At 44.0% G+C, this 24,827-nt stretch overlaps 1 protein-coding gene across 2 annotated transcripts in view; it reads right to left on the bottom strand.

Annotated features, from left to right (window-relative positions):
* Nucleotides 1-3,663: 3,663 nt before the first annotated feature.
* egf (epidermal growth factor) overlaps nucleotides 3,664-24,827 on the bottom strand; it is a 95,891-nt gene continuing 74,727 nt past the window's right edge. The window contains exons 20-24 of one of the 2 annotated variants that reach the window (XM_028805107.2): nucleotides 21,885-22,035; nucleotides 19,321-19,485; nucleotides 11,272-11,374; nucleotides 5,084-5,192; nucleotides 3,664-4,915 (exon numbers count right to left, since the gene is read on the bottom strand). In XM_028805107.2, coding sequence (XP_028660940.1) covers nucleotides 4,731-4,915; nucleotides 5,084-5,192; nucleotides 11,272-11,374; nucleotides 19,321-19,485; nucleotides 21,885-22,035 — 713 coding nt within the window. In that variant the 3' untranslated portion in view covers nucleotides 3,664-4,730. The remainder of the gene's footprint in view (nucleotides 4,916-5,083; nucleotides 5,193-11,271; nucleotides 11,375-19,320; nucleotides 19,486-21,884; nucleotides 22,036-24,827) is intronic. The other variant, XM_051929758.1, reaches the window with a different exon arrangement.

Here is a 24,827-nt window from a genome sequence, read left to right as displayed (position 1 = left end):
CTGCATCCTTTTATCTTTAATATACTGCCTTTCCTATCTATGTGATTTACGGTATATAGAGCCAATCTTATCCACCCACCCCACTATTATATAGTGCCTTTCACAGCTCTTTACCAGTGTATTATATTGCACCTTCCCTATGTATATGATTAATGCAGTGCCATTCCACCCGTCTTTCTGTTATAAAGCACCTTTCATAACACTATTACATCAGTGATTCTCAATCGGTGGCGCGGGTGCAAAGTAACAAAAAGGGGGGCGTGAAGATGTGAAAAAAAGAAAACAAGAATCAAAAATATATCTATTGAAACCAAAACAAACTAACTTAAACTACATTCTGATAATAGAAAAATAAAAATAGAGTTGGATAAATGTCAATAAAAGTTAAGTAGGTATAATAAAATATGCATCTATGATATATCATTAATTAAAAAAGAACAAATTGGTATTAGTGGGCTCCTTTCAAAAAAACCTTAGGGGGGCGCGATTAAAACTGTTATGAAAACTCGGGTCGCAAATACTTAAAAGGTTGAGAAACGCTGTATTATATGGTGCCTTTCCTATGAACGCAGTTTATGAAGTACCACTCCATCATATAGAACCTTCTCTTATATGGTGCCTTTCCTATCGCGTATTCTATTGTTCAGTGCCTTTCCTATCCTTGTATTATATAGCGCCTTTCCTATTTACAGTCTGTAATTTACATGATGCCTTTCCTATCAAGCCTTTTATGATATAGCGCCTTTCCTAACATACCTTCCTGTCTGGTGCTGTGGCCTCCATGGTTGACCTTTTTACATTTTTTCAGCCCACTACACTTTGGCGCCCCCTACTGGGCAGTAGAAGTCTCGCCGCACACCTCCACCCGTCATGCCAAGCTCTTTAATTATTGATGATGCTGATTTACTCCAATTAGTCTCAACAATGTGCTGCCAATATGGCTCAACACGTGGGGGCCATCATCAGCTAATCCGCGCCTGAGGGGGCGTCCCGCCTGGATTAGCCAAACCCTTCCCAGGCCATCAGCCCACAGGATGAGCTCAGGGACGTCTTCTTAATGGACGAGTGGAGTCAGCGCTGGTGCTTCTTGCCCCTTCAGAGGTTCGCCATTTGGAGAGTCACTGCCTGCTCTGTTAAACTGTTAACCCTTTCATTATCGTGGAGGTGCGTCGTGAACAGGACGAAGAGCAGGAGCAGCCCACCGGACCACCTGATGTGCTGTCCCAAAGTCAGACTGCCTTTGACATGTTGGGGTACCAAAACACAAAGCCTAGCCTGGCAGGCCCAGCGCTTGGCCCCCTCATGGCTCCTTCTCACTTTAGCAGTTTGGTGCTCCCCCCTGCCCCCTTGTGGTGTGCGAATGTTTGGACTTCCTGCCCCATTTCTCCGTATGGATATCACAGTGGGACGTCCCGTTATGAGGGCCTCCAGCAGCTTCTCTGGACATTTTACTTTGCCCCCACACCTCCAGTTTCTGCTGCTGATTTTCATTTTGGGACCCCCTGAAGTGCCCTTTATAACACACATGATTAGCATACATGTAAGGGCACCCTTTATTTTAACAGCAGTTGTTCCCCTCATCACGGGGGAGCAGAGCCAATTTTAGATCCATCAGCTGCAAAGCAGGCAGCCGTCCTGAACAAGATGCCAGCACTTCACAGGGCGCACACACATGGCCAGGCTAGTAAACCAGTCAGTTGTGAACACTGGGCCACTGTCCTGCTGGACCTGCACGCCCAGTGAGCACATCGGCTCCACGCTCAGCTCCGTGTCGATAAAAGCAGGCAGACGCACAAGGAATGTCATCAAGGTGGCAGTTCACGGCCGTCTTCACTGTGGGTGTTGATTCAACATGAAACATTCGTAAAACACGGCTGGCACACTGGCAGAGAGGCTGGTACTGCTGCTGCCGCCTCCTGGTCCCAAGTGGAGTTCCATTTTGTTATCCCTGTTTTCCCAAAGACAAAATGCCAATTCCACAATGGCTCCAGTGAGAACAGGCCTGTGCTAGACTGGCACCCCCTCCCCAGCTGGTTCTAAACCCTGGAGAGGGCAACACAGTTAGGGCAGATATTACAAAAATTAAACTTTGGGCTTCAGTTTAAATGTTTAAACTCTAAAGATGCTCACTTGTAAGAGAAATTTGTCATTTTTCACTTTCTGGTGAAGGTCCACAGAGGGTTAGTAGAGGATCAAACATCAAAAATAACCTCAAATTCATAATCACTGACCTTGAAATAGTGTGAAACGACACCCCACACACTTAGGTTTGAAAGTTGGCATTTGAAACCTTGGGGGAATCACGGTTAGGTGGGCTAGGACCACCGGTAAAGAATCTGATATCAGATTTGTGATCAAGCAACCTTAAAACACCATCATCAAGTGACACTCCAGTGCTTAGAGTCCCAATCTCCATTTCTTCAAAACTTGATGAACACTCCAGGGGTCACTTTGACTCTTCATATTCCACGAGGCGTTCACAGCGTCAGGTCCTTCTGATTGTTTTTGGTTTAGAAAATATCACAAAGAATGGTCTAAAAATGAGTGTCTTTTCAGATGGTGAGTCTAAAATGGTTGATAGGGGACCTCAAAAATCTCAATGTTTTGCATGAGCGGCCACCAAGGCGTTTTCAATATCCGTAGATTTTCCCCAAGATGAATTCTCCTTAGCCATTCTTTTAAATCTCCCAAGGGTGTCCTCCTTGCCTTCACGGCTAAATCCATCCACCACATTGACGCCAGGAACGGTAGAAGGAAAGAGAAGAGGAGGATGAGCAGCAGAGATTTTTTTTTTTTCCAGAAAGCGTGGCCATCTGTGCCTTGAGTCAAAGCCCTGGATGATCCAGCGGTTTTGTCTTCTTGGCTGTCCATGGTATTGTCACAAGGCTCCTCCAGCACCAGAGTCCCAAAGGGTTTTCCTATCCGTGGAGTGTCACGTGATCAGCGCGGCTGGAGACATCACGGTGTTTCAATTGCATTTTCATTTTCTTTCTTTTCCGAGGCCTTCATGGCTGTTCTGCCGCGTGCTGCTCTGTGGTGTGTTCCACAACGACTCGTTCCTTGACCATTGGGACCTAAAAGGCAGGCGTCGTCCCCCAGGCTGGCTCTTCTTGCTCCTGTCCTAATTTTGATGGTCTTTATATTTAATTTTAACCTCATTTTGTTTTTTCACTGTGCTCTTTGACTTTTATTACGGGGGCTTGCAGACCCTCTTCATTTTCTCCAATCAGGGTGGTGTCATCAGCCTGGTGCAGGTTATCGACTTTCCATCCTCCAACTTTGAAGCCACGCTCATCTTCCTCCAGTCCTGCCTCCCTTGGCGTAAACTCCACATGTGGGTCGAGAGGATGTGGCTTCTTCTCGCTCCTTTGCCAGCCCGCAGCGGGTCTGCTTAAGCATGTTGTGGCTTCCTGTCCTTAGTAGACGTTCTTCATGAGGACAATGAGATGTTAGCAGTGTAACCCTCTACCAAACGTATTGTTCAGTCCATTAGTTTCAAATATGATGAAAGCCCCCCAGCCCACTCCTATGGGGACTGCACGGCCCGAAGCCCGAAGCCACACGACTGGTGAGTTGCTCTGCCTTCAAGTCCAAACTTCCATCTTCCTTACCTGAAAAAGCTCAGCACACGTTTCTCATTATCCACGCAGCTTATCGGAGGTGTTATCACAGACCACGACAATCAATCAAACTTTATTTTATATAGTGTCTTTCACAGAGAGCCTTCAAACAACTTACTGTACTAAAAAAAAATAAAAACAAGAATCCCAGTGAATGCTGCATGCCGGCTCTTCGAAGTGTTAATCTATCTTGTACCATCGCGGCATTAACGTCAGCTTCTCCTACTCTTCATCGTTACGGGAGTACATCATGTCACTTATGTGTCACCTGAAGACACTACAATGAGCTGAACTTGAACTGGCATCCTGACATGGATTGAGGTCTCACACCCAATGCTGTCAGGAAGTGGCCATCAAAAATAATCATCATTGGCGAAAAAAGTCATCAAGAGTGAGGAGGCGTCATCAACGTAAAGTCAACGCTTATTAAATTGTCACCAAATGCCGTTTTGTGGCCTGCTAGCTTCGTTCACTCAAAACGTCACACAAGAAATACAAGCGTGCGGAACGTCTGGGATAATCAGGCGGTGAAGGCCCACATGTGCCTTCTGTTGCTATCAGGCAGAAATGTCCTAAGCAGGTGGGCACAAACGTTAACAGTAAAATAAAGATGGACAAATTCCTCCCCATTGTCACTCGACTTGCACAGTTCCTCTTCAGGACGTCGTGCCCATTGTCTTCTGGTTATGATGTAACAGGCGGAGTTCAGCATGGCCTTCGTTTCTGTCGTCCATGACCCTTCTGTACACTGGAATACAAAGAGCAGGCGGGCAGCTTCGTGAGCTCTAATAAGTGGGAGAAGCGGGCATTGTGGGGCAACAGACTAATCCACGCTAGAGAGAAAGGCCAAAGGAGGTCGGTGGAGCGATGACGAGGACTACGATCTAAGCGGCCATGTGACACAATACAAAAACAAGATGACCTTTATGAGATTATTCTAAGAGGTAACACTAAAGACCAAGGGGTCAGCAGACATGAGGTCACCTCTCAGTGGGATGGTGGCCAGGACTTCTAAGAGGGCCTCTCCATTGTGACGCAGACAGGTTTAATTGTCTAACTAGCGCTGTCCTCTCAGAAACTGCTCACGTCACAAAGGTCCACGTCAAACTCTCAGACTGGCACTGGGTCTTTTCTGAGGCCACTGCCTTCCAGGTGAATCAGCCCTCCATCTGCTTTCAGGAGGAGAGCGCTAATGTTGGGCTCAAGATGGCAGCCATCTGTCCACTGACATGGCAGCACCAGATCATCTCCCTCATGGGGCATCCTGGACACTTCCTCCAATGGGGCACCTTTACCTGGCAGGAATAAAAAGGACTTTAACACACACAGGGCAAGGCAAAGAAATCCAATAGGAAAATAACACCACTCTCCATCCTCCATGAAATCATGATGAAAACCTTCTCAGCCATCAATACAAACAAAAAAGAGGAGTTTGACATTAAGTAACACTCAAATCATAGCACCTCTACCAGTTTTTGAAGAGCAGCTGTGGCAAACTGGCTTGTGATTGTAGCCGAGCACCTGAATAAGACCAACTTCTCCTCTTGGGTCCTGTTCCAGTACGAGAAAGACCTGTGAGTGACAAAACATTGAAATCAGGAGCCATTCAAAGACAGACCACCTGAACTGGGTGTTGTCCCTGGACCTTCAGGTAGGTGGTGCTGATGTCCATGAAAGTACTTGGAATTCTTTGAGTCAGATTGGCATCCGACAGCCCTAATCGTAACCATAGCATAAAAGGGTGGAGCTCTGAAGGTCTACAGCTTGACTCTATTGGTGCTCACGGTCAGCTCCACCTACCTGGATGGCCCATTGGCGTCAGCACCACCTACCTGGACAGCCCATTGGGGTCAGCACCACCTACCTGGTTGGGGCATAGTGGGAAATTGACACTGGCAGACACAGCTCCTTATCACTTCTATATGTTATTCTTTAGATTTCTGACTTCACATCTTGAGAGGTCCACCAAACCAATGATCTAATTAAAATGGCAGGCTCATTTATGGAATGCTCTCTGGACCTGCTGGAGGTAGTCATGGAGGAGAGAGTGAAGACACAACAGACGGCCATCATGAGCAATGCTGCACATTCTCTTTGACACAGTAACATGGAGGTATGTGGAGGTATCTGAGAGATGGTCTGTTGCTTGTCATATTTATGTATTATATTTCTTGTGTTTCTTGAGGTTCTGTAAACATTCAAATGTAGCCGTATTTGTTGAGGGTTTCCAAATATTTCAAAATAGCACAAATGCAGATACCAGAAAGGCACTGCAGCACTAGTAGGACTCGTACAAGAAACTCCACAGTGCAAGTGTCCGCATTTTAAAGATTTCAGTAAAATTTAAAGTAAACAGATGACCCATTAAATAAGGAAAAAGGGAAATGTCTCATTTATGATAAGCATCCTGGTTACATTTCTTAAGGTTTCCATCTATTACCTCATTTACGTGTATATATGGTCAGCGTACAATCCGCCCTTAATGCTGATCTGACTAACAGTTTGTGTTTCTCTCTAGATGTCTAACGTCAATCTAAAGGCTCTTCTATTGACACACAGTTAACATTAAGGACATTCCATTAACTTTAAATTATAGGGGGGTTCAACTGAATCGTCCATGATCTATGGTTAACATAACATTATAATCAAATTTAAAACTACGGTAAATTTACCATTAACGTTAAGTTAATGATTTGGCTCTTACACAGAATTTCCCCCAGAGGACAAATAAAATGGCATCTCTCTCTCTCTATCTTATAGTGCCTTTCTATCTACTTATCCATTTAACACTTAGAAAGAAATGAAAACTGAAGGGGAGGTCAAGTACTAACTGAAGAATTCTTCGAGTTTCCTCTGACTGTGCCATCATGTCATATGTGTATTTGACTCATAAGGACTCAGCCTGACAGTGGAGTCCATTTCACACAACAGTAAAGAATGTGATGCTAATTTCAATATCCGCACGTGAATGACACTTTTTAAGAGTTTGAACGCTCCGAGCGATGAGTGTGACGCTCCGACCCGGGGCCTGGTTGCTTTTAAGGCTCTTGTGTTTATGGAGTGAACATGAATGTGCAGGTAGGCTGAGGAAGAAGACGGCCATTGTGGCTGTGGTGTGACCCTTAAGAAGAAAAATTCCTTGCTTTCTACCCCAAACTCAAAATCATTTTAGAGAATGTTGCTTTTTGCAATTGTGGAATTACATGTAAAAATAATTTCATAAACTGACAAACAAAACTTGCTGTGTTGCCCACAGTTTACAGAAAAGTTGCCCTTCACATTTCGCCCCCATCACATTTTGCCCCATAGATAATGAGTAGGTTACAGAAATGCAAATAATGCACCTAATTTTTATATCTTCTTCTGCTTTAATAAATGCCCATGTTAAATTTGACAAAAAAATGAACCAAACATCCATATTCCAACCCGCTATATCCTAACACAGGGTCACAGGGGTATGCTGGAGCCAATCCCAGCCAACGCAGGGTTCAAGGCAGGAACCAATCCCGGGCAGGGCACCAACCCACCGCAGGACACACACACACACACACACACACCAAGCACACACACAGGACAATTTAGGAATGCCAATCCACCTAACCTGCATGTCTTTGGACTGTGGGAGCAAACCCACGCAGACACGAGGAGAACATGCAAACTCCATGCAAGGAGGACCCGGGAAGCGAACCCGGGTCTCCTAACTGCGAGGCAGCAGCGCTACCCACTGCGCCACCGTGCCGCCCAACCAAACATGTGAAGTACAAGTAATCTTAAAAATATACCTGGAATTTTAAGGTTAACAAATAGCATATGAAATATATTTAAGTAATGCTAATTAAGACGATTATTATATCATACAGTGTTTTGAAAAATATATCAGTCTCAATAAAAATTACAGTCTCATTTTCGATCTAGTCTCCAGGCCAATTGCACCAGCTATACGTTAAAGTCACTGTTATCTCCATAGACAAAAATTAATTTAACATTTTTCACTATTATTAAAAAAAAATTTTGGAAGGAGACGAGACGTGACTTTCTCAGAGAGACACTTTCACGTCCTGCGAGACGAGTCTTTGTGCCAAGAGATTTAGCCAGGCCAGTGGCCAGAAATAAAAGACAAAGAGTAGATGACAAAGTAGAACGTCGTAAAGAATTCAAAAAAGTTGGCGCGGTACACATGCAGAGCAGGTTAGAGATTATGAGAGTACAAAAATTCAAAAGTCTCAAAAAAAAAAAAAAAAAAAAAAAAAAAAAAAGACAGTAAAGATCACATTAGCGCAAACAAACGTAAATTATTACTTGGTAAAATAACGGAACAGCAAAAAAAGATTGATTACATTGTTTCAATTTAAACTTTATGTCGGAGACCTGCAGATCGTCTAATTGGTGTTGCCATCAGGGAAAAGTAGTGTTTCTACACAATGAAGAGGCATATCCACGAGAATTAAAAGATTTGTTATTTGGTGAAAGTGAAAGAGAAAATTTCAAGCCCTGCGAGACAAGAGCTTTTGCAAAGAGATTTGGAAGAGTCCTGCCCACATAACCACACACACAGTTCAATCATTTCTCATTTGTGTGAATGCGACTGTCAGACACATTTCTTGTAGAGAGAAACAAACAATATTCGCTCACGACCAGTTATATGTTGCGTGGTCACGATGTAAGTCCAAACACAGAATCAACATTCAATGTGATATTGACAAAAGGGTAAAAGCGAAAAGAGATTGAATATATGGACACAGGTGATACGACAGAAGTATGGAGATATTGTTTGGCTTTAAACTTTAATTCGGAGACTTGTAGATCGTCTAATTCGTGTTGCCATCATGGAAAAGTAGTGTTTCTTCCCGATGAAGAGGCCTCTCCGCGAGAATTAAAAAGATTGGTTGATTGGTGAAAGTGGGATCCACACACATGAGCGACAGAAACGGGGGGTGGGGGGGCTTTAGCAAAGCCCCCTAATAAAATAAAATTTAAAAATGTAACAGAATCATTGTTTAAAACTCAAAGTTGTATGCAATGCCGCTAAGGTAAATCTTGGACTATTCCTTTGACCGTAGCAGAAATTGCAGTAAACTTCTCAGCACTACTCGTCAGCTCCACAGGGCTTACACAAACCTGAAACCACAACACTGTGGCAGTAACCTGACAAAATGTAACCAAACACCAATCCGGGCAAACAAACGGCATAGCAAGAGTCACAGCAATCCAATAAACAGTCCCGTCAACAGAGGGGTTAGCATCACGCCAGTCGACAACAGACTGTGTGGACCAGTTTGAGCCATCAAAAAGGCTGACCGGTTGTCTTTGCCGTTCAGTTTAGTCTTCGTAATCTGTGGCTCATTCACAGAACAAAGAGTGAAAAGACCAAAAGCAAAACTTCAAAACCAAAAAGGATTCTCTGGTCTTAGAAACAAATGGAGCATGAGTACGGTGCACACAGGCCTACTTTACTCTTCACTTCTTGTATAAAGTACATCTGCCACACATTACCTGACTTTGATGTTGCCCTCTAAATCCACGCAAATCTGGACCAATTGGAAAGCCATTTCAAACACAGAGGCCCTTATTTCACAAAATGAAAATAAATCTGAACCATTAAACATAAAACAGACTTGTCTACTTCATACTTCAACACTCGCACACCAGAATGACTAAACAGAAAGATAACTGGAGACATGGCTGAAGATAAAAAGAGCCATCTCAGTCCCCGTGAGGCATCACGCTGGCATATTGCAGTCGGTGTGAAGGAGCCCCATTACGGTTTCCTGGACTCCCAGCTCTGCTGAAGAATTCGTTCGATGAAAACTCACAAAGCTTGTGTGTCACAGAGAGGCCATGCAGTGCAGTTCATAGTGGATTTCAGTCTGTCTGTATATTCTGTTCCACTATGACCTCCAGCGGGTTCAGAAGATGTCCCATAACTGAGGTGGCCTTCTTAATCAGCTTGTTGATTCTGTGACGTTAATGGCCCCAGCACATTCCACTGGCTGTCACAGAGTTATACAACATGTAAAGGTTGACACTACGTGTATTAAAAGGACGAGGTCTCCAAAGAGAAGAGACGGTGGACAAGTGGCCTGCACAAACAACATGCATGTGGCCCTGTCCCTTTGTCATCGCTGTGGCTTTACACCTTCAACAAGGCACATGGTGCTCAAAAACATTTTGTCATTTCCTATCATATATTCACAAATAAGTGAGGCAGAGATTGAGGTTACTTAGGAGGACACAGAGGTCTCCTCCATTTTCACTGGAACATTAAAGAGATGTGATGGGGGAAAAAAAAAAAAAATCAGAATGCTTCCTGGGATATGGCGCCACATTTTTTGACATACGAGGCTTATGGCGCTTTTATCTGATTGGGTATCGAATACTTTTTTTGCCTCTGTAAATTTCTATTCCTTGATCTAGAGGCTGTATATTACCAGTAACAAATAGAATTTGTTCAGTCTTGCTAAAATATTTTAATTCTGTCTGTCACTCTCCTATCAATGCACTGTAAAACAGAAAAGTTTTCTTTCAAAGTAAAACTGAAGCCTTAATCCACCTTAGTAAAAGGAGAAGTGTCTGTGTGCCTTTGTAGCTCTGTGTCCATCTGGTTGCTATGGCTGTGTCATTCCAACAGATGGTGCACGGCCTACATTTATAGCAATACAGTAAAATGTTTTGCATTTGCCATTCCAACAGATAGTGCGTCATAAACATTAACAAGGCTTTTACAACTCCCAAACCAAATGGCATATAACAGAAACATATTTATTGCATTTGCTCTTCCAACAGGTGGACACATCACAAACATTTATAGTGATGCATTTTATTACTGCAAATGTTTGTGGAATGACAAATGCAATTCATTTTATTACTACATGAATAACAAAATATATTCTAATAGATGGTGCACTACAAACGTAAATGCTGAGGTCTACATGTTGATTACTTAGATTTCAAACCATCTTAGAAGGGTAGCCCAGCTATTTTCTTAATAAAGATAAAACTGACCTCAATAGAATTCCAAAAAAACACAAATGCTCGTGTAATGTTGTTAAATGTCAAGACCCCTGGAAGGCCTGAACAATGAATGTCCTTTACACCTGCGCATGTACAGTACAAGTTGGGCTGGAGACGTTGATCGGATACCCACACGTGCCTCCTGCCTTCAGGACATTAAATCACGTAAGCCTAGAGACAAAGAGTATGTGTAACAGGAGTCACGACATCATACTGCGGTCAGTAACTGTGATATGACTGTAGCAGTATACGGTAACATGTTACATGACTTTGTAACTGGGAAATGTCACTTGATCCCAATAATGTGTCACCATCAACTCTGGTCAGCATTAGAAAAAACATGCAGATGGTCACTTCTTTTGAAATTAGCTCAGGCCTGGTCCTGTTATTTGTGCAAAAATTGGAAAAGCCACCCGAGTGCTAATTAACAGGGGAGTGTGGCACCCTGGGACAAGTCCAGTGATGGCCTTCAAGTTCATTTCAGTCTGAATCTGCCTGCCTCTTAACTTTGGGTATGAGAGGTTGAGGACTGAAAATGTTACATCAAATCAATCTAGAAAGACACACAGCTCTGTGGAGCCCAACAGCCACCCTCTGGCAGGCCGAAGTGGGGCGCCCGCCTCTCTCTCCATTTAATTACCCGCTTGGCGCTGCTGCCAGACGTCCTGGTGACACTATCCACACCGCTGCTCCCCTCGTTCATTTCATCAGTACAGGGATTCTTCACTTGATATTCCTTTTGTCTGAAATTGGAAAATTCATGAATTAATAAATAAAGTGATAAATTGCTTTAAGGGGCAGGAGCTGCTCCCACAAAGGAGCTCTCCACTAACCCAAACTGACAAATTAGGGTTACAGCCCCCTGTCAAGTGTTTACAGTGCACCTGTCATAATCTGAAAAGAAGGAAAGAGACCAGGAGCTTGTGGCTTAGTGTCCCACTGCACAGTACACACATGTTGCCTTAAAACAGATTGATTTTGTTTTGCACCATTCTGTTAAAATCTTTTTTCCTAACATTCTGGACTGTGTTGTGATAGAACAAAAGAAAGAAAGAGAGTTTCTTTCCAGGATAACAGAAATGCTCCATTCTCTGGACACACTCTATCCATCACAGAACTTCATCCAACAGTGCTGGTGGTTGGCAGGGACCAACCACAGATGTAACACGCCAGCTCATAGATGGACTCATTTGCAGACGTCAAAATGAAATGCTGCCCAGATAATTTCACCTTTGGCTTGTTTTTTGCCTACAGAACACTCAACATGGAAAGACAGCCATGAAGTAAACATATAAACTTAAAGCTCAAGAAGAGAGGGATTGGGTGGACAAGGCTGCCAAGTGGTAAAGGAGGACACCACAAGCCAAGTACTTCTTGAAATCACAGATCCATTCAACTGTGACGTTATATTGGTCAGTCCTGAATGATACAATGTACAATTGTGACCAGGAGAAGACAACAAGTGTTAAGGGATTTAACCATCAGATCAGTGCCATTTTGAACATGAAAATTCTTGGGGGGTTAGGGGCTCTGGGAGAGAGAGAGAGAGCACTGCTGTTAGAAGGGGCGGAGCCTGGGGAAGAGAGAGAGAGAACTACTGTCATTAGGGGTGGAGTCTGGGAGAGAAAAAGAGAATGTCAGAAGGGGCGGAGCCTGGCAGATAGAGAGGGAAAGAGAAAGATACTGTCAAAAGGGGTGGAGCCTGTGAGAAAGACTGTCAGATGGAGCCTGAGAGAGAGAGAGAGAGAAAGACAGAGAGCAGCACTATCAGTAGGGGCAAAGTCTGGGAGAGAGTGCAAAAGAAAGAACAAGAAGATGAGAAAGAAAGATGCACTATTAGAAGGGGTGGAGCCTGAGAGAGCAACACATTGCCAGAATGGGTGGAGTCTGGAAGAATGACAGAGAGAGAGAGAGAAAGAGAGATGCTAACAAAAGGGGTGGAGTCTGTGAGAGAGAAACACATTGTCAGAATGGGTGGAGTCTGGAAGAATGACAGAGAGAGAGAGAGAGATGCTACCAAAAGGGGTGGAGTCTGTGAGAAAAAAACACCTGTCAGAAGGGGAAGAGCCCTCTTGAGGTAACGTACTGTGTGTGTGTGTGTGTGTGTGTGAGAGAGATGTACAGACAGTCCATCATCCAGGATGCTCATCCACCTGTATTGGCTGGATGGCATAGAAGGTGCTGTTGAAATCAAAATCTGTCACCGTCCCAGTGCTGCCAGCATTGTGAAGCAGACCGATTGTCTCTTTCACTCCATACTTTGCCCTATTGCCAAACTGCAATGGATCCCACAGTTAAAGAAACACTGGTATAAAATATGTAAAACTGAGGTTTCAGAGAGGAGCAAATACTTTTTCACAACCACTATAATAGAAAACAACAAAAGGAGGTGAACAATGGAGACAGAGCTGTTTCATGGAATACAGAAGCTAAGTGATTGCTTGGGGACCTCAACCTCAATAAAAAGAGGGCTGAATGGAGGTGGTCCCCTAAAGTAGGCCCACTATAAAATGGAAAGTACTGAGCAGTACAAAGGTGGCAAAAGTGTCCCACAAGCATTTTGGAGCTGAATATGGGAACAGATCAGACTGGACAATGTCTAATAAGACAAGAATTACAAGGAGGGGGCCAAATGGACAAAGAAGAGTTACAGACTGTAATAGAGCAAGGGACTAGAACGCAGACATAAGGCAGACAGACCCCGAGACCCTGGGTCAGGAGTGACTAACAGAAAGGACCACAGCAAGAGGACACCATGAATCAGCCTGGATGGCAACGCTGCTGTCGCCCCTTGTGGCTTTGATTGTTCATGCATCCCCAAAACAAAGCAGTGGATCAATTAAGGGAAGAAAATCAAAAAATGGAGCAGCCACCTCAGTCCAGCAGTCGAGTGAGACAGGCAATTTACCACAAATATATCGGTAAGTACTGCGCGGCCAAATAAGGTTATAGACCAGTGGCTCCATTTCTCACCGCCAAAATGACCTACTTAGAGGCGTAATTGCTGTAGTACAAGCCAAGCCAAGCATGTAATTGAAAGCGCACACTTCCACAAGGAAGCGAGGGTCTCGCATTGATCGCTGCTGCTTTGTAAGTCAAAAGAGCCGAGGCACTGCAGTGTGACGGGATGGCAGAAACATTTGTACAGGGAATCATTTAGTTAAACAACACGCGAAAATAGAGTTTGAAGGCTCACAAACTACTCATCTGTGCTCTGTTTGCCAGCTTTTGAGGTGAGCCCTTACATACTCCATTTAAAAACGCGTATGGCACCCCCACCCCCAGTATCCCCCCGGGTCCCGATGTTGCACCCTTTGAATGGCAGCCTCACAAAATGCTTTCTAATTTTCACTTTATTAGCTGTTTCTTCTTAATGGATGCTATCCCGTTTAAATAAATGGCGACGGTGACCACATGACACTCAGATGGTACAAATCGATAAAGCATTTCAGAGGTTAACTCAAAAAGTAAAGCCCACCACGCTTCAAGGTGACCCAGTGAGCAGGAGAACGGCAAGATGGTCGAGTCAATCCTAATGGCAACAGGTAAAGCCCCCCATCAAATGATGAAGACCCTGCAGAATAAAACAACATCGAGGCCAACTTTATTCAAAGTGGTGGATGGATGTGGAACAGAAGGGGTGTAAAAATGGCAGAAAGTAAACCACCGTAAGGTGCCAGGTGTAGGCCTTGGCATGCAGTGCAGCAAACTAATGTCTTCAGGGGTGACTGGACAATCTGTGCAAAGTGCCAAACTCCACAAGTTTTCCTCACTTTGATTTCTGTGCCCTCCAAGCCAGTGGGCTCTTGCTCTGTCTGAGTGTGAAGCACAGTGACAAGGGCGGTGTTCTGCCACAAAATGCCAAATACCATTGAGAGTGGGCATCACTGCACTACTGGCATGAGCCTGTGGATGAGGACAAGCAGACACACTACTGGTCAGGGGACAGCATTCATTTATAGAGTGCTCGCTCGTCTGATCTCGCTCTACAATGTAGTGCCTCTCATCCATCTTTTATATAGTGCCTTTCTGATCTAACCACCTAGTTACCCACCATATATTTTATGTCTAAGACAGAGACGCTGACAGCTGGTCAGTGCAACAACAAAACTCCTTTATTTTTCCCTCTCAGACCAAAGCAATCAAACTTATTTCACAAAAAGCAGACCTACAGCACAGGGCTGCATAATCAACCCCTGGAATTCAATGATGACACAGTGCACACACATATATTATTTATATATTATATAACAATATAGTGTCTTTATATCTGTGTATGCATCTACCCATTCATGCCGTTATCTGTCTGATATAATGCCTGTTTGTCTCTTTCTCTCTCTCGGTCTCCTACAGAGCTTTTGATCAGCCTATACATCTACCCACCATCTGTCCTACAGTATCTGTTTTACAGTACATCCGGAAAGTATTCACTTTTTCCACCTTTTGTTATGTTACAGCCTTATTCCAAAATGGATTCAATTCATTTTTTTCCTCAGAATTCTGCACACAACACCCCATAATGACAACGTGAAAAAAGTTTACTTGAGATTTTTGCAAATTTATTAAAAATAAAAAAACTGAGAAATCCCATGTCCATAAGTATTCACAGCCTTTGCTCAATACTTTGTCGATGCCCCTTTGGCAGCAATTCCAGCCTCAAGTCTTGTTGAATATGATGCCACAAGCTTGGCACACCTATCCTTGGCCAGTTTGGCCCATTCCTCTTTGTAGCACCTCTCAAGCTCCATCAGGTTGGATGGGAAGCGTCGGTGCACAGCCATTTTAAGATCTCTCCAGAGATGTTCAATCAGATTCAAGTCTGGGCTCTGGCTGGGCCACTCAAGGACATTCACAGAGTTGTCCTGAAGCCACTCCTTTGATATCTTGGCTGTGTGCTTAGGGTCGTTGTCCTGCTGAAAGATGAACCGTCGCCCCAGTCTGAGGTCAAGAACACTCTGGAGCAGGTTTTCATCCAGGATGTCTCTATACATTGCTGCAGTCGTCTTTCTCTTTATGCTGACTAGTCTCCCAGTTCCTGCTGCTAAAAAACATCTCCACAGCATGATGCTGCCACCACCATGCTTCAATGTAGGGATTGTGTCAGGTTTCCTCCAAACATGACGCCTGGTATTCACACCAAAGAGTTCAATCTTTGTCTCATCAGACCAGAGAATTTTTTTTCTCATGGTCTGAGAGTCCTTCAGGTGCCTTTTGGCAAACTCCAGGCAGGCTGCCATGTGCCTTTTACTAAGGAGTAGCTTCCGTCTGGTCACTCTACCATACAGGCCTGATTGGTGGATTGCTGCAGAGATGGTTGTCCTTCTGGAAGGTTCTCCTCTCTCCACAGAGGACCTCTGGAACTCTGACAGAGTGACCATCGGGTTCTTGGTCACCTCCCTGACTAAGGCCCTTCTCCCCCGATCGCTCAGTTTAGATGGCCGGCCAGTTCTAGGAAGAGTCCTGGTGGTTTTGAACTTCTTCCACTTACAGATGACGGAGGCCACTGTGCTCATTGGGACCTTCAAAGCAGCAGAAATTTTTCTGTAACCTTCCCCAGATTTGTGCCTGGAGACAATCCTGTCTCGGAGGTCTACAGACAATTCCTTTGACTTCATGCTTGGTTTGTGCTCTGACATGAACTGTCAACTGTGGGACCTTCTATAGACAGGTGTGTGCCTTTCCAAATCATGTCCAGTCAACTGAATTTACCACAGGTGGACTCCAATGAAGCTGCAGAAACATCTCAAGGATGATCAGGGGAAACAGGATGCACCTGAGCTCAATTTTGAGCTTCATGGCAAATGCTGTGAATACTTATGTACATGTGCTTTCTCAATTTTTTTATTTTTAATAAATTTGCAAAAATCTGAAGTAAACTTTTTTCACATTGTCATTATGGGGTGTTGTGTGTAGAATTCTGAGGAAAAAAATGAATTTAATCCATTCTGGAATAAGGCTGTAACATAACAAAATGTGGAAAAAGTGATGCGCTGTGAATACTTTCTGGATGCGCTGTATATAGTGCTTTTTATCAACTGTTTATTTTTATAGTACCTTTCCTAGTTATCTATTATATACTGTTATTAATTTCTCTTTCTTGCCACCCATCCATAGTCCTTTCATGTCTTGGTCTTAGACAATAATTCTTATCTATCTGCCCATGTGTCTTTTTGTTTATCAATCTATTAATTCACCTGTCCACTGTGCCCATCAAATCTGTTCTACAGTATATAGTGCCTTTCCTATCTGTCTGTCAGTTTAGTTACCTATTATATAGTGCTGCTCATCTGTCTGTCTGTCTATCCATCCATCCATCCATCCGCCCCTCCTTTCCCTGGTGCTCTTCCTATCTACCAATCTATTATATAGTGCCTTTCTTATCCATCTATCTGTCAGTCATGCAGTGACATTTCCATCTGGTATTTATTGCATCATACAGTGCCTTTCATATCTCTCTCTTATTTGCTACCTTTCTTCTCTCACTCTCCCACACAGACCTTTTAATTTTCCTATCCATCCAAAAACCACATCTGTCCTGTTTCTTTTATACAGTGCCTTTCTATCTATGTTTATGGCATAGTACCTTTCTGATGTATCTGTCTGTTATATAGTGCCTTTCATCTAGTTCTCTCAGCCATACATAGTCCTTCATGTCTGTCTGTCTCTCTATGTGCCTGTTTGCCTTTCTATCAATCCATTCATCTGCTGTGTCTGTCCCCTCTCTCTTTTGTTTTAGATAGTGCCCTCCCTATCTATCCTATTCAGTTGTCTATTATATAGTACCTTTCATCCATCCATCCACTTATATCCATCTTATAGGACTCTTATCAGTCTATCCATCAGCATGTTTGTCGTCTGATCCATCCATTGTGAATGTCCTGTTTTCTGCAGTGCCTTCTCTATTGAGTTTATAGCAACACCTTTCCTATTTATCTATCTTATTTAGTGTATAGTGCCTTTCATATCTATCACTGTGTCCATTTACCTGTACAGTGCGGTTCATGTATGGCTTTGCATCAATCAGTCTTAAACTGCCCGTCATCTTTCCAAATAGCTGCCTCACATATCCCAGATGTTTCCTTCCTTTTTCTCCATCTACTAAGGCAGTGATTCCCAGACTCAGCCTTGGGGACCCCCTGTGGCTGCAGGTTTTTGTTCCAACCAACTTCCATTTCTCATTGGACTCTTAGCCTAATTAAGGGAGTTATTCTTTCCCAGTTTCTGTGTTTTGGAGTCAATGTAGAAATTACAAACTATATTTGGTAGATTTTTATGAAAATGTAATAAGCAGTCTTATGGTGAATTTTTAGCTTTTTCCATCCATCCATCCATCCATTGTCCAACCTGCTGAATCCTAACTACAGGGTCACGGGGGTCTGCTGGAGCCAATCCCAGACAACACAGGGAGCAAGGCAGGAAACAAACCCCGGGCAGGGCGCCAGCCCACCACTGGGCACACTCACACCCACACACCAAGCACACACTAGGAACAATTTAGGATCGGCAATGCACCTAACCTGCATGTCTTTGGACTGTGGGAGGAAACCCACGCAGACACGGGAAGAACATGCAAACTCCATACAGGGAGGACCTGGGAAGTGAACCCAGATGGGTCTCCTAACTGCGAGGCAGCAGTGCTACCCACTGCGCCACCATGCCGCCCGTCATTAACAGTATTTTCAAATTATTTCCATTCTGCTTTTCCAGTGTGCTGGTTATTTTTACTAATTAGCGGGTCTGACACTAAAGTCATTGCTTCTTTTATCATCCTGGGTGTCTGCTGTGCTGGTTGTTAATGGTAACCATTAGGGTTAAATGAACTACACAGGAAAGAGGAAAATAACAGAACACAACAAATGAGTTAAACATTTAGAGCTTTAGAAAAAAAAATAAAAAAATAGAAATATTTCTAAATGTCTTCTAAAAGTAAAAACCATACTGTCGTGTTTTTTTCTGAATGCAGAATGAGAGAAGAGTAAAAAAGAGCAGCTAATTAAATGACATCAGTGGTTATCGATTATCATCACCAACTGTGATGCTGGTTGGAACAAAAACCTGCAGCCACAGGGGGACCCCAGGGCTGAGTTTGGGATCCACCGCACTAGGGAAATAGGCCTTTGACCTAAAAGAGAACCCAAGAGCATGTAGGTGCTGCTCTGGCACAACAAAGCAGTAGGCACGGTGTAGGGGCAATTAAACACAAATCAGTGTGCCCATTTTGTCAAAGTGGAGATGACAAAGGTGAAGACTGGTGGACGTGAATGTTCGATGCTATGAAATATGGATGGACCATTGTTATGAAGTCAAGGAATGGCAAATTCCACACAAAGACTTAGCACAGCTTTGTCGGATGACAACTCCAAGACTTGATAGCTCCTACTGTGGGCACGGAGGGCAGCACTGCCACAGCACAGAGGGTGCACAAGCAGTTTGTGTTTCTACCTACAGTCTGCAGAGTGAGGGCAGACATTTAAGGCACATCTCCAAGGCTCTGACTGCCAGGCCTGCCCAGGGTAAAGGTGGTTAAGACAATACAGAAGTTAGATTTATGTATAGAGACACGTATGTGGGTGCAGCTGGTATGGGCAGGTGCCGATTGCCTATTTATAACTTCTTTTCCTCGCAGCCCTGAAATGCTCTGATTATAGAGAGAACTCTGTTCATCCCACAGTCCCATCGTGCGGCTTACCTGTTACAATACGTCACACAGGCACCAACGGTCAGCACCAGGACCAGTATGATCATGCAGACAGCGATGGTGAGATTACGCTTCTTCTCTTCCTCTTCACGCTGCAGTTCCCACCACTCCAGATCGCTGAACTGGCAGCGCTCCCCCATGTAACCTGTCACACAGCTGGCACAGGACACAACAATGTTAGATGCTCACATTACCAATGCAGAGGAAATTAAAGCATTTGCTGTTAGTTTGGCTTAAGGTCCACTTCTAAACTGAGCTCGCTCTTTTTCTTTTTTTAATTGAACTAACAAAACTGTAAAACCTGACGCTTGGAAGGGAAAGAAATGTCATGACTGCCCTCTAGTGGCAGACCTTAATACTGACAGAAAGAAATGCAGCACATTAATGAACACTGCCACCTCAGAGATTCAGCATCCTGGGTTCAAATCCCAGGCCTGGACACTTTCTGTGTGGACTTTGCATGTTCTCCCTGTGACTAAGGGTTTTTATCCCAGTACTCCAGTTTTCATCTCTCCTCCCCAGTCATATGATGATTAGCCGAACCATCCAGTATAAAATGGCCTTTTGTGGGTGTCTAGGTGGACTGGTGCCTCTCCAGGGCCATTTCCTGTCTTGTGCTACTGGAAAAAGCAATGAGCCCAAGCCATGACCTGAAAATTTTAAGCAGATTTGAGAATCCTCAGAGTGCATGATAAACAGCTAAGTGCGAAAATATGAAGACCAGCAGAGCATTAATGAGGTATGGCTGCCCCCCAGTGGTAAATCTTGTAAGTGCAGGTTGAAATGCTACAAATGATATTTGGTTTTTAGGGGTCCTCATTGTCAGGTACACAGAAGACAGTTTAATTCTGACTTGCAGATGCTGATCAACATGCAACATGTCGCCACTCGCTAGAGTAACATCAGGCCACAGGATTATCAATGTCATGATCTGGTGTCGAAATGAGAGGGAGACAAACTAGTGCCATTGCTACCACTGCTGCCTCACAGCTCCAGTATCCCAAGTTCAGATCCTGTCCCCATTTCCTATCTGTGCGCAGTTTGGTTGTTCTCCCAGTGTCTGTGAACCATCTCCCTGGAACTGACAGATGATTAGCACACTGGCCATTCTCAGGATTTCAGACGGCTTTTCTTTCAGTAACTGACCAGCTCATCACTTTGAAGTTTGTACCACAGGCCAAGGTTTGCTTGGTTTTTTTTTTTTTTTTTTGGTTCAACTACTCAAATTTGTCATAAACCCAATGTGTTCCTTTGTTCTAGAGAAAATGGTGCGGCCTTTTTTTTATGCTTTGTCGATAGAATCTAAAAACACAACGAGAGCCATTTGGCTACTGAACTCTGAGTGGACTTTCAGTTCAAGCCACAGCTGACACGATGGCACAGCAGCACTTGGCCTGCTTTTGCTTTGTTTCAAAGTTTGATAAATATTTGAAAATACTTGACATTGACATTCTGCTTCAGTGCCAACATGCTCTGTGGCACACAAACATTTACATGAAGTGGGAGATGTCACTAAATATCACATCAGTAGGGGGTGGTTAGGGGACAGCACACTTGATAGAGAAAACTTGATTGTGGGTCTATCATGGAGTGAGCTTGAACCCGGATAGGTAGATAGAGACACACATATATGGAAGACCCTATAGTACATATATAAAGACCCATATAGGGCCTTGAGCATGGGAGAGGCGCTATATAAATAAAATGCATTATTACTATTAGATACATGTGAGAGGCACTATATAAAAAGATAAAGAGATGTGAAAGGCACTATATAGTACATGGAAAGCACTGTATGATAGATAACATTATATATAATAAGATGTGAAAAACTGCATATAGATGAAAGGCACTATATTAAAGATAGATGGATGTGAAAGGCACAGCATAGTAGACATATATAGACCAATGTAAAAGGCATTATATACAAGTAGATAAAAGGCACTGTATGATAGATGGATAGACAGACAATCTTGCATTTGGTGCCGCCTGGATGGGCTCTGGCCCCCGTCACCTTTCATGATATGATATTTAAGCTGTGATGCTTAAAATTTGCCACCCTGTTAAATGGAAAAAATGTCCTTCCTGCCTTAATCTGAGTGGCATGAGGTTTGCCTCTATTATTTGCCCTGAGCCTCGCCCCCATCTCATGGCCGGCCTGCTGTCTCGGCCCTTTGCCTTTCTACTTTGTTGACTGCACAGGCTGGCAGGGAGCCCAGGGAAGTGTCTGGATGCTAACATCCGTCCCCAGCAGCATTGCTATGGCTGAGTCTCTTTGTCCAACTGCAGTGTGGTGGCCTCCTATCACTTGTCACCCTTCATACCCTAAACGGGTCTCATACAGCTACACACATCCATCAGCTGCAGTTTATAAAGACAAGTGCAGCCACTACAGCCCTGGACAGCCCAGTGTGTTCATCCCTGCTTCTGTGCCCAGGATCAAACCCCAGAAGGTAGCCTTGAAGGCGACGGTCTGGATTAACAACTGAAGTTATTCTTTACAGCTTTCGTTTGGCTTGGCTTGTGCCATTTTTCTTTGCTCCACATGGACTTACTTGCAGGCGTAGGATTCAATTTCTGGAATATGGAAGCAGACTCCTTCATGAAGGCAGTACTCGGCGTGGGAGGCAGGGCAGCTGTGATGTCGCTCGTCATTCCATGGATGTGTCGTTTCATAGACATTCCGAGGTGGTGGGATTGTTGATTCTACAAGATAAAAATGAAGTGATGTCACCTTGTTGGCATCAAATGTTTGGAATCAGAGTGGAGACTGAACCTCCGTTTCTGATGGAGCTGCACTGAATGTCAATAAGTAATACGGTGGCGGGGTGGTCAGATCCAGATGGTCCGAGGACTGCCTCAGTGCAGTGGCTCTTCAGTCCCTGCTATGTAGTAATGGAGGCACTCAGACCACTTCATGGCACCTTCCTTCCTCCCAAGTGTTAAGGAGGGCAGGGACATGTGGGTCTCCATTTCACTTGACAAACACATTTACAGTAAATCTTTGAATTCAACATGAGAAGGTGCCCCCTGCTGGACTCAGAGTCTTCCAGAAAATACAAACCTTTTATTACCAACATCACTCAAGAGTGTAACGGCAGCCTGTGATACCTACGACATGAGTCACATAACGCCCACCGGCCCATAACGGCCACAACATCCGTCACAAAACAATAATCACGTATTAACAGAATCAAGCTGTAGATGTTTTGAGGTACAGTGCATCCAGAAAGTATTCACAGCACATCACTTTTTCCACATTTTGTTATTTTACAGCCTTATTCCAAAAGGATTAAATTCATTTTTTCCCTCAGAATTCTACACACAACACCCCATAATGACAACGTGAAAAAAGTTTACTTGAGATTTTTGAAAATTTATTAAAAATAAAAAATTGAGAAATCCCACATACATAAGTATTCACAGCCTTTGCCATGAAGCTCAAAATTGAGCTCAGGTGCATCCTGTTTCCCCTGATCATCCTTGAGATGTTTCTGCAGCTTCATTGGAGTCCACCTGTGGTAAATTCAGTTGACTGGGCATGATTTGGAAAGGCACACACCTGCCTATAGAAGGTCCCACAGTTGACAGTTCATGTCAGAGCACAAACCAAGCATGAAGTCAAAGGAATTGTCTGTAGACATCCGAGACAGGATTGTCTCGAGGCAGAAATCTGGGGAAGATTACAGAAACATTTCTGCTGCTTTGAAGGTCCCAATGAGCACAGTGGCCTCCATCATCCATAAGTGGAAGAAGTCCAAAATCACCAGGACTCTTCCTAGAGCTGGCCGGCCATCTAAACTGAGCGATCGGGGGAGAAGGACCTTAGTCAGGGAGGTGACCAAGAACCCGATGGTCACTCTGTCAGAGCTCCAGAGGTCCTCTGTGGAGAGAGGAGAACCTTCCAGAAGGACAACCATCTCTGCAGCAATCCACCAATCAGGCCTGTATGGTAGAGTGGCCAGACGGAAGCCACTCCTTAGTAAAAGGCACATGGCAGCCCGCCTGGAGTTTGCCAAAAGGCACCTGAAGGACTCTCAGACCATGAGAAAGAAAATTCTCTGGTCTGATGAGACAAAGATTGAACTCTTTGGTGTGAATGCCAGGCGTCACGTTTGGAGGAAACCAGGCACCACTCATCACCAGGCCAATACCATCCCTACATTGAAGCATGGTCATGGCAGGATCATGCTGTGGGGATGTTTTTCAGCAGCAGGAACTGGGAGACTAGTCAGGATAAAGGGAAAGATGACTGCAGCAATGTACAGAGACATCCTGGATGAAAACCTGCTCCAGAGCGCTCCTGACCTCAGACTGGGGCGACGGTTCATCTTTCAGCAGGACAACGACCCAAAGCACACAGCCAAGATATCAAAGGAGTGGCTTCAGGACAACTCTGTGAATGTCCTTGAGTGGCCCAGCCAGAGCCCAGACTTGAATCTGATTGAACATCTCTGGAGAGATCTTAAAATGGCTGTGCACCGACGCTTCCCATCCAACCTGATGGAGCTTGAGAGGTGCTGCAAAGAGGAATGGGCGAAACTGGCCAAGGATAGGTGTGCCAAGCTTGTGGCATCATATTCAACAAGACTTGAGGCTGGAATTGCTGCCAAAGGGGCATCGACAAAGTATTGAGCAAAGGCTGTGAATACTTATGGACATGGGATTTCTTAATTTTTTTATTTTTAATAAATTTGCAAAAATCTCAAGTAAACTTTTTTCACGTTGTTATTATGGGGTGTTGTGTGTAGAATTCTGAGGAAAAAAATGAATTTAATCCATTCTGGAATAAGGCTGTAACATAAGAAAATGTGGAAAAAGAGATGCGCTGGGAATACTTTCCAGATTCACTGTACGTCCAGTTACACTATGGTTATTATTAGGATCTAGGGGGGAGTAAAGTATCTAACTCAAATAATAATGATAATCAAGTAACCTAGGGACATAAATCTCTTCTCGGTACTCAAATGTGCCACGGCCCACCTGCCAAGTGGTTTTGCCTGCCTCAGGTAAAGTCATCTCTGATGGAGGATCACAGGAATCGAAGGGCAGAGGGGTCCTTTCATTAGATTGGCTGACCCAGTGCTTACTCAGCTGTGGAATGGCCAATAGGGGGCTGCAGCTTGATAGCCAAGGTCTCCAGGAATCTGAACAAATTCAAACCCTATTAGGTGATATCATCTTCTGTTAAATTCTGCTCTGTATTGATAATATTTCTATTGCACTATTATATTATATTGAGGATGACTTGTATTCTCTTCTGTCTATTGTGTATTGTATTGACCCATTCTTTTTTTTTTGACACACACTGCATGCCCAACCTACCTGCTAAGGGGTCTCTCTTTGAAATGCCTTTCCTGATGTTTCTTCCATTTTTTCCCTACTAGGGTTTGTTTTTTGGGTGTTTTTTCTTGTCTTCTTAAGAGAGTCAAGGCTGGGGGGCTGTCAAGAGGTACGGCCTGATGAAGCCCATTGCGGCACTTCTTGTGTGATTTAGG

The sequence above is a fragment of the Erpetoichthys calabaricus genome, chromosome 7 (genome assembly GCF_900747795.2).
Source record: "Erpetoichthys calabaricus chromosome 7, fErpCal1.3, whole genome shotgun sequence".
NCBI classification, from domain to species: Eukaryota; Metazoa; Chordata; class Cladistia; order Polypteriformes; family Polypteridae; genus Erpetoichthys; species Erpetoichthys calabaricus.
Note: the sequence above shows the minus strand (reverse complement) of the source record. Positions and strands in the feature narration are given on the sequence as shown.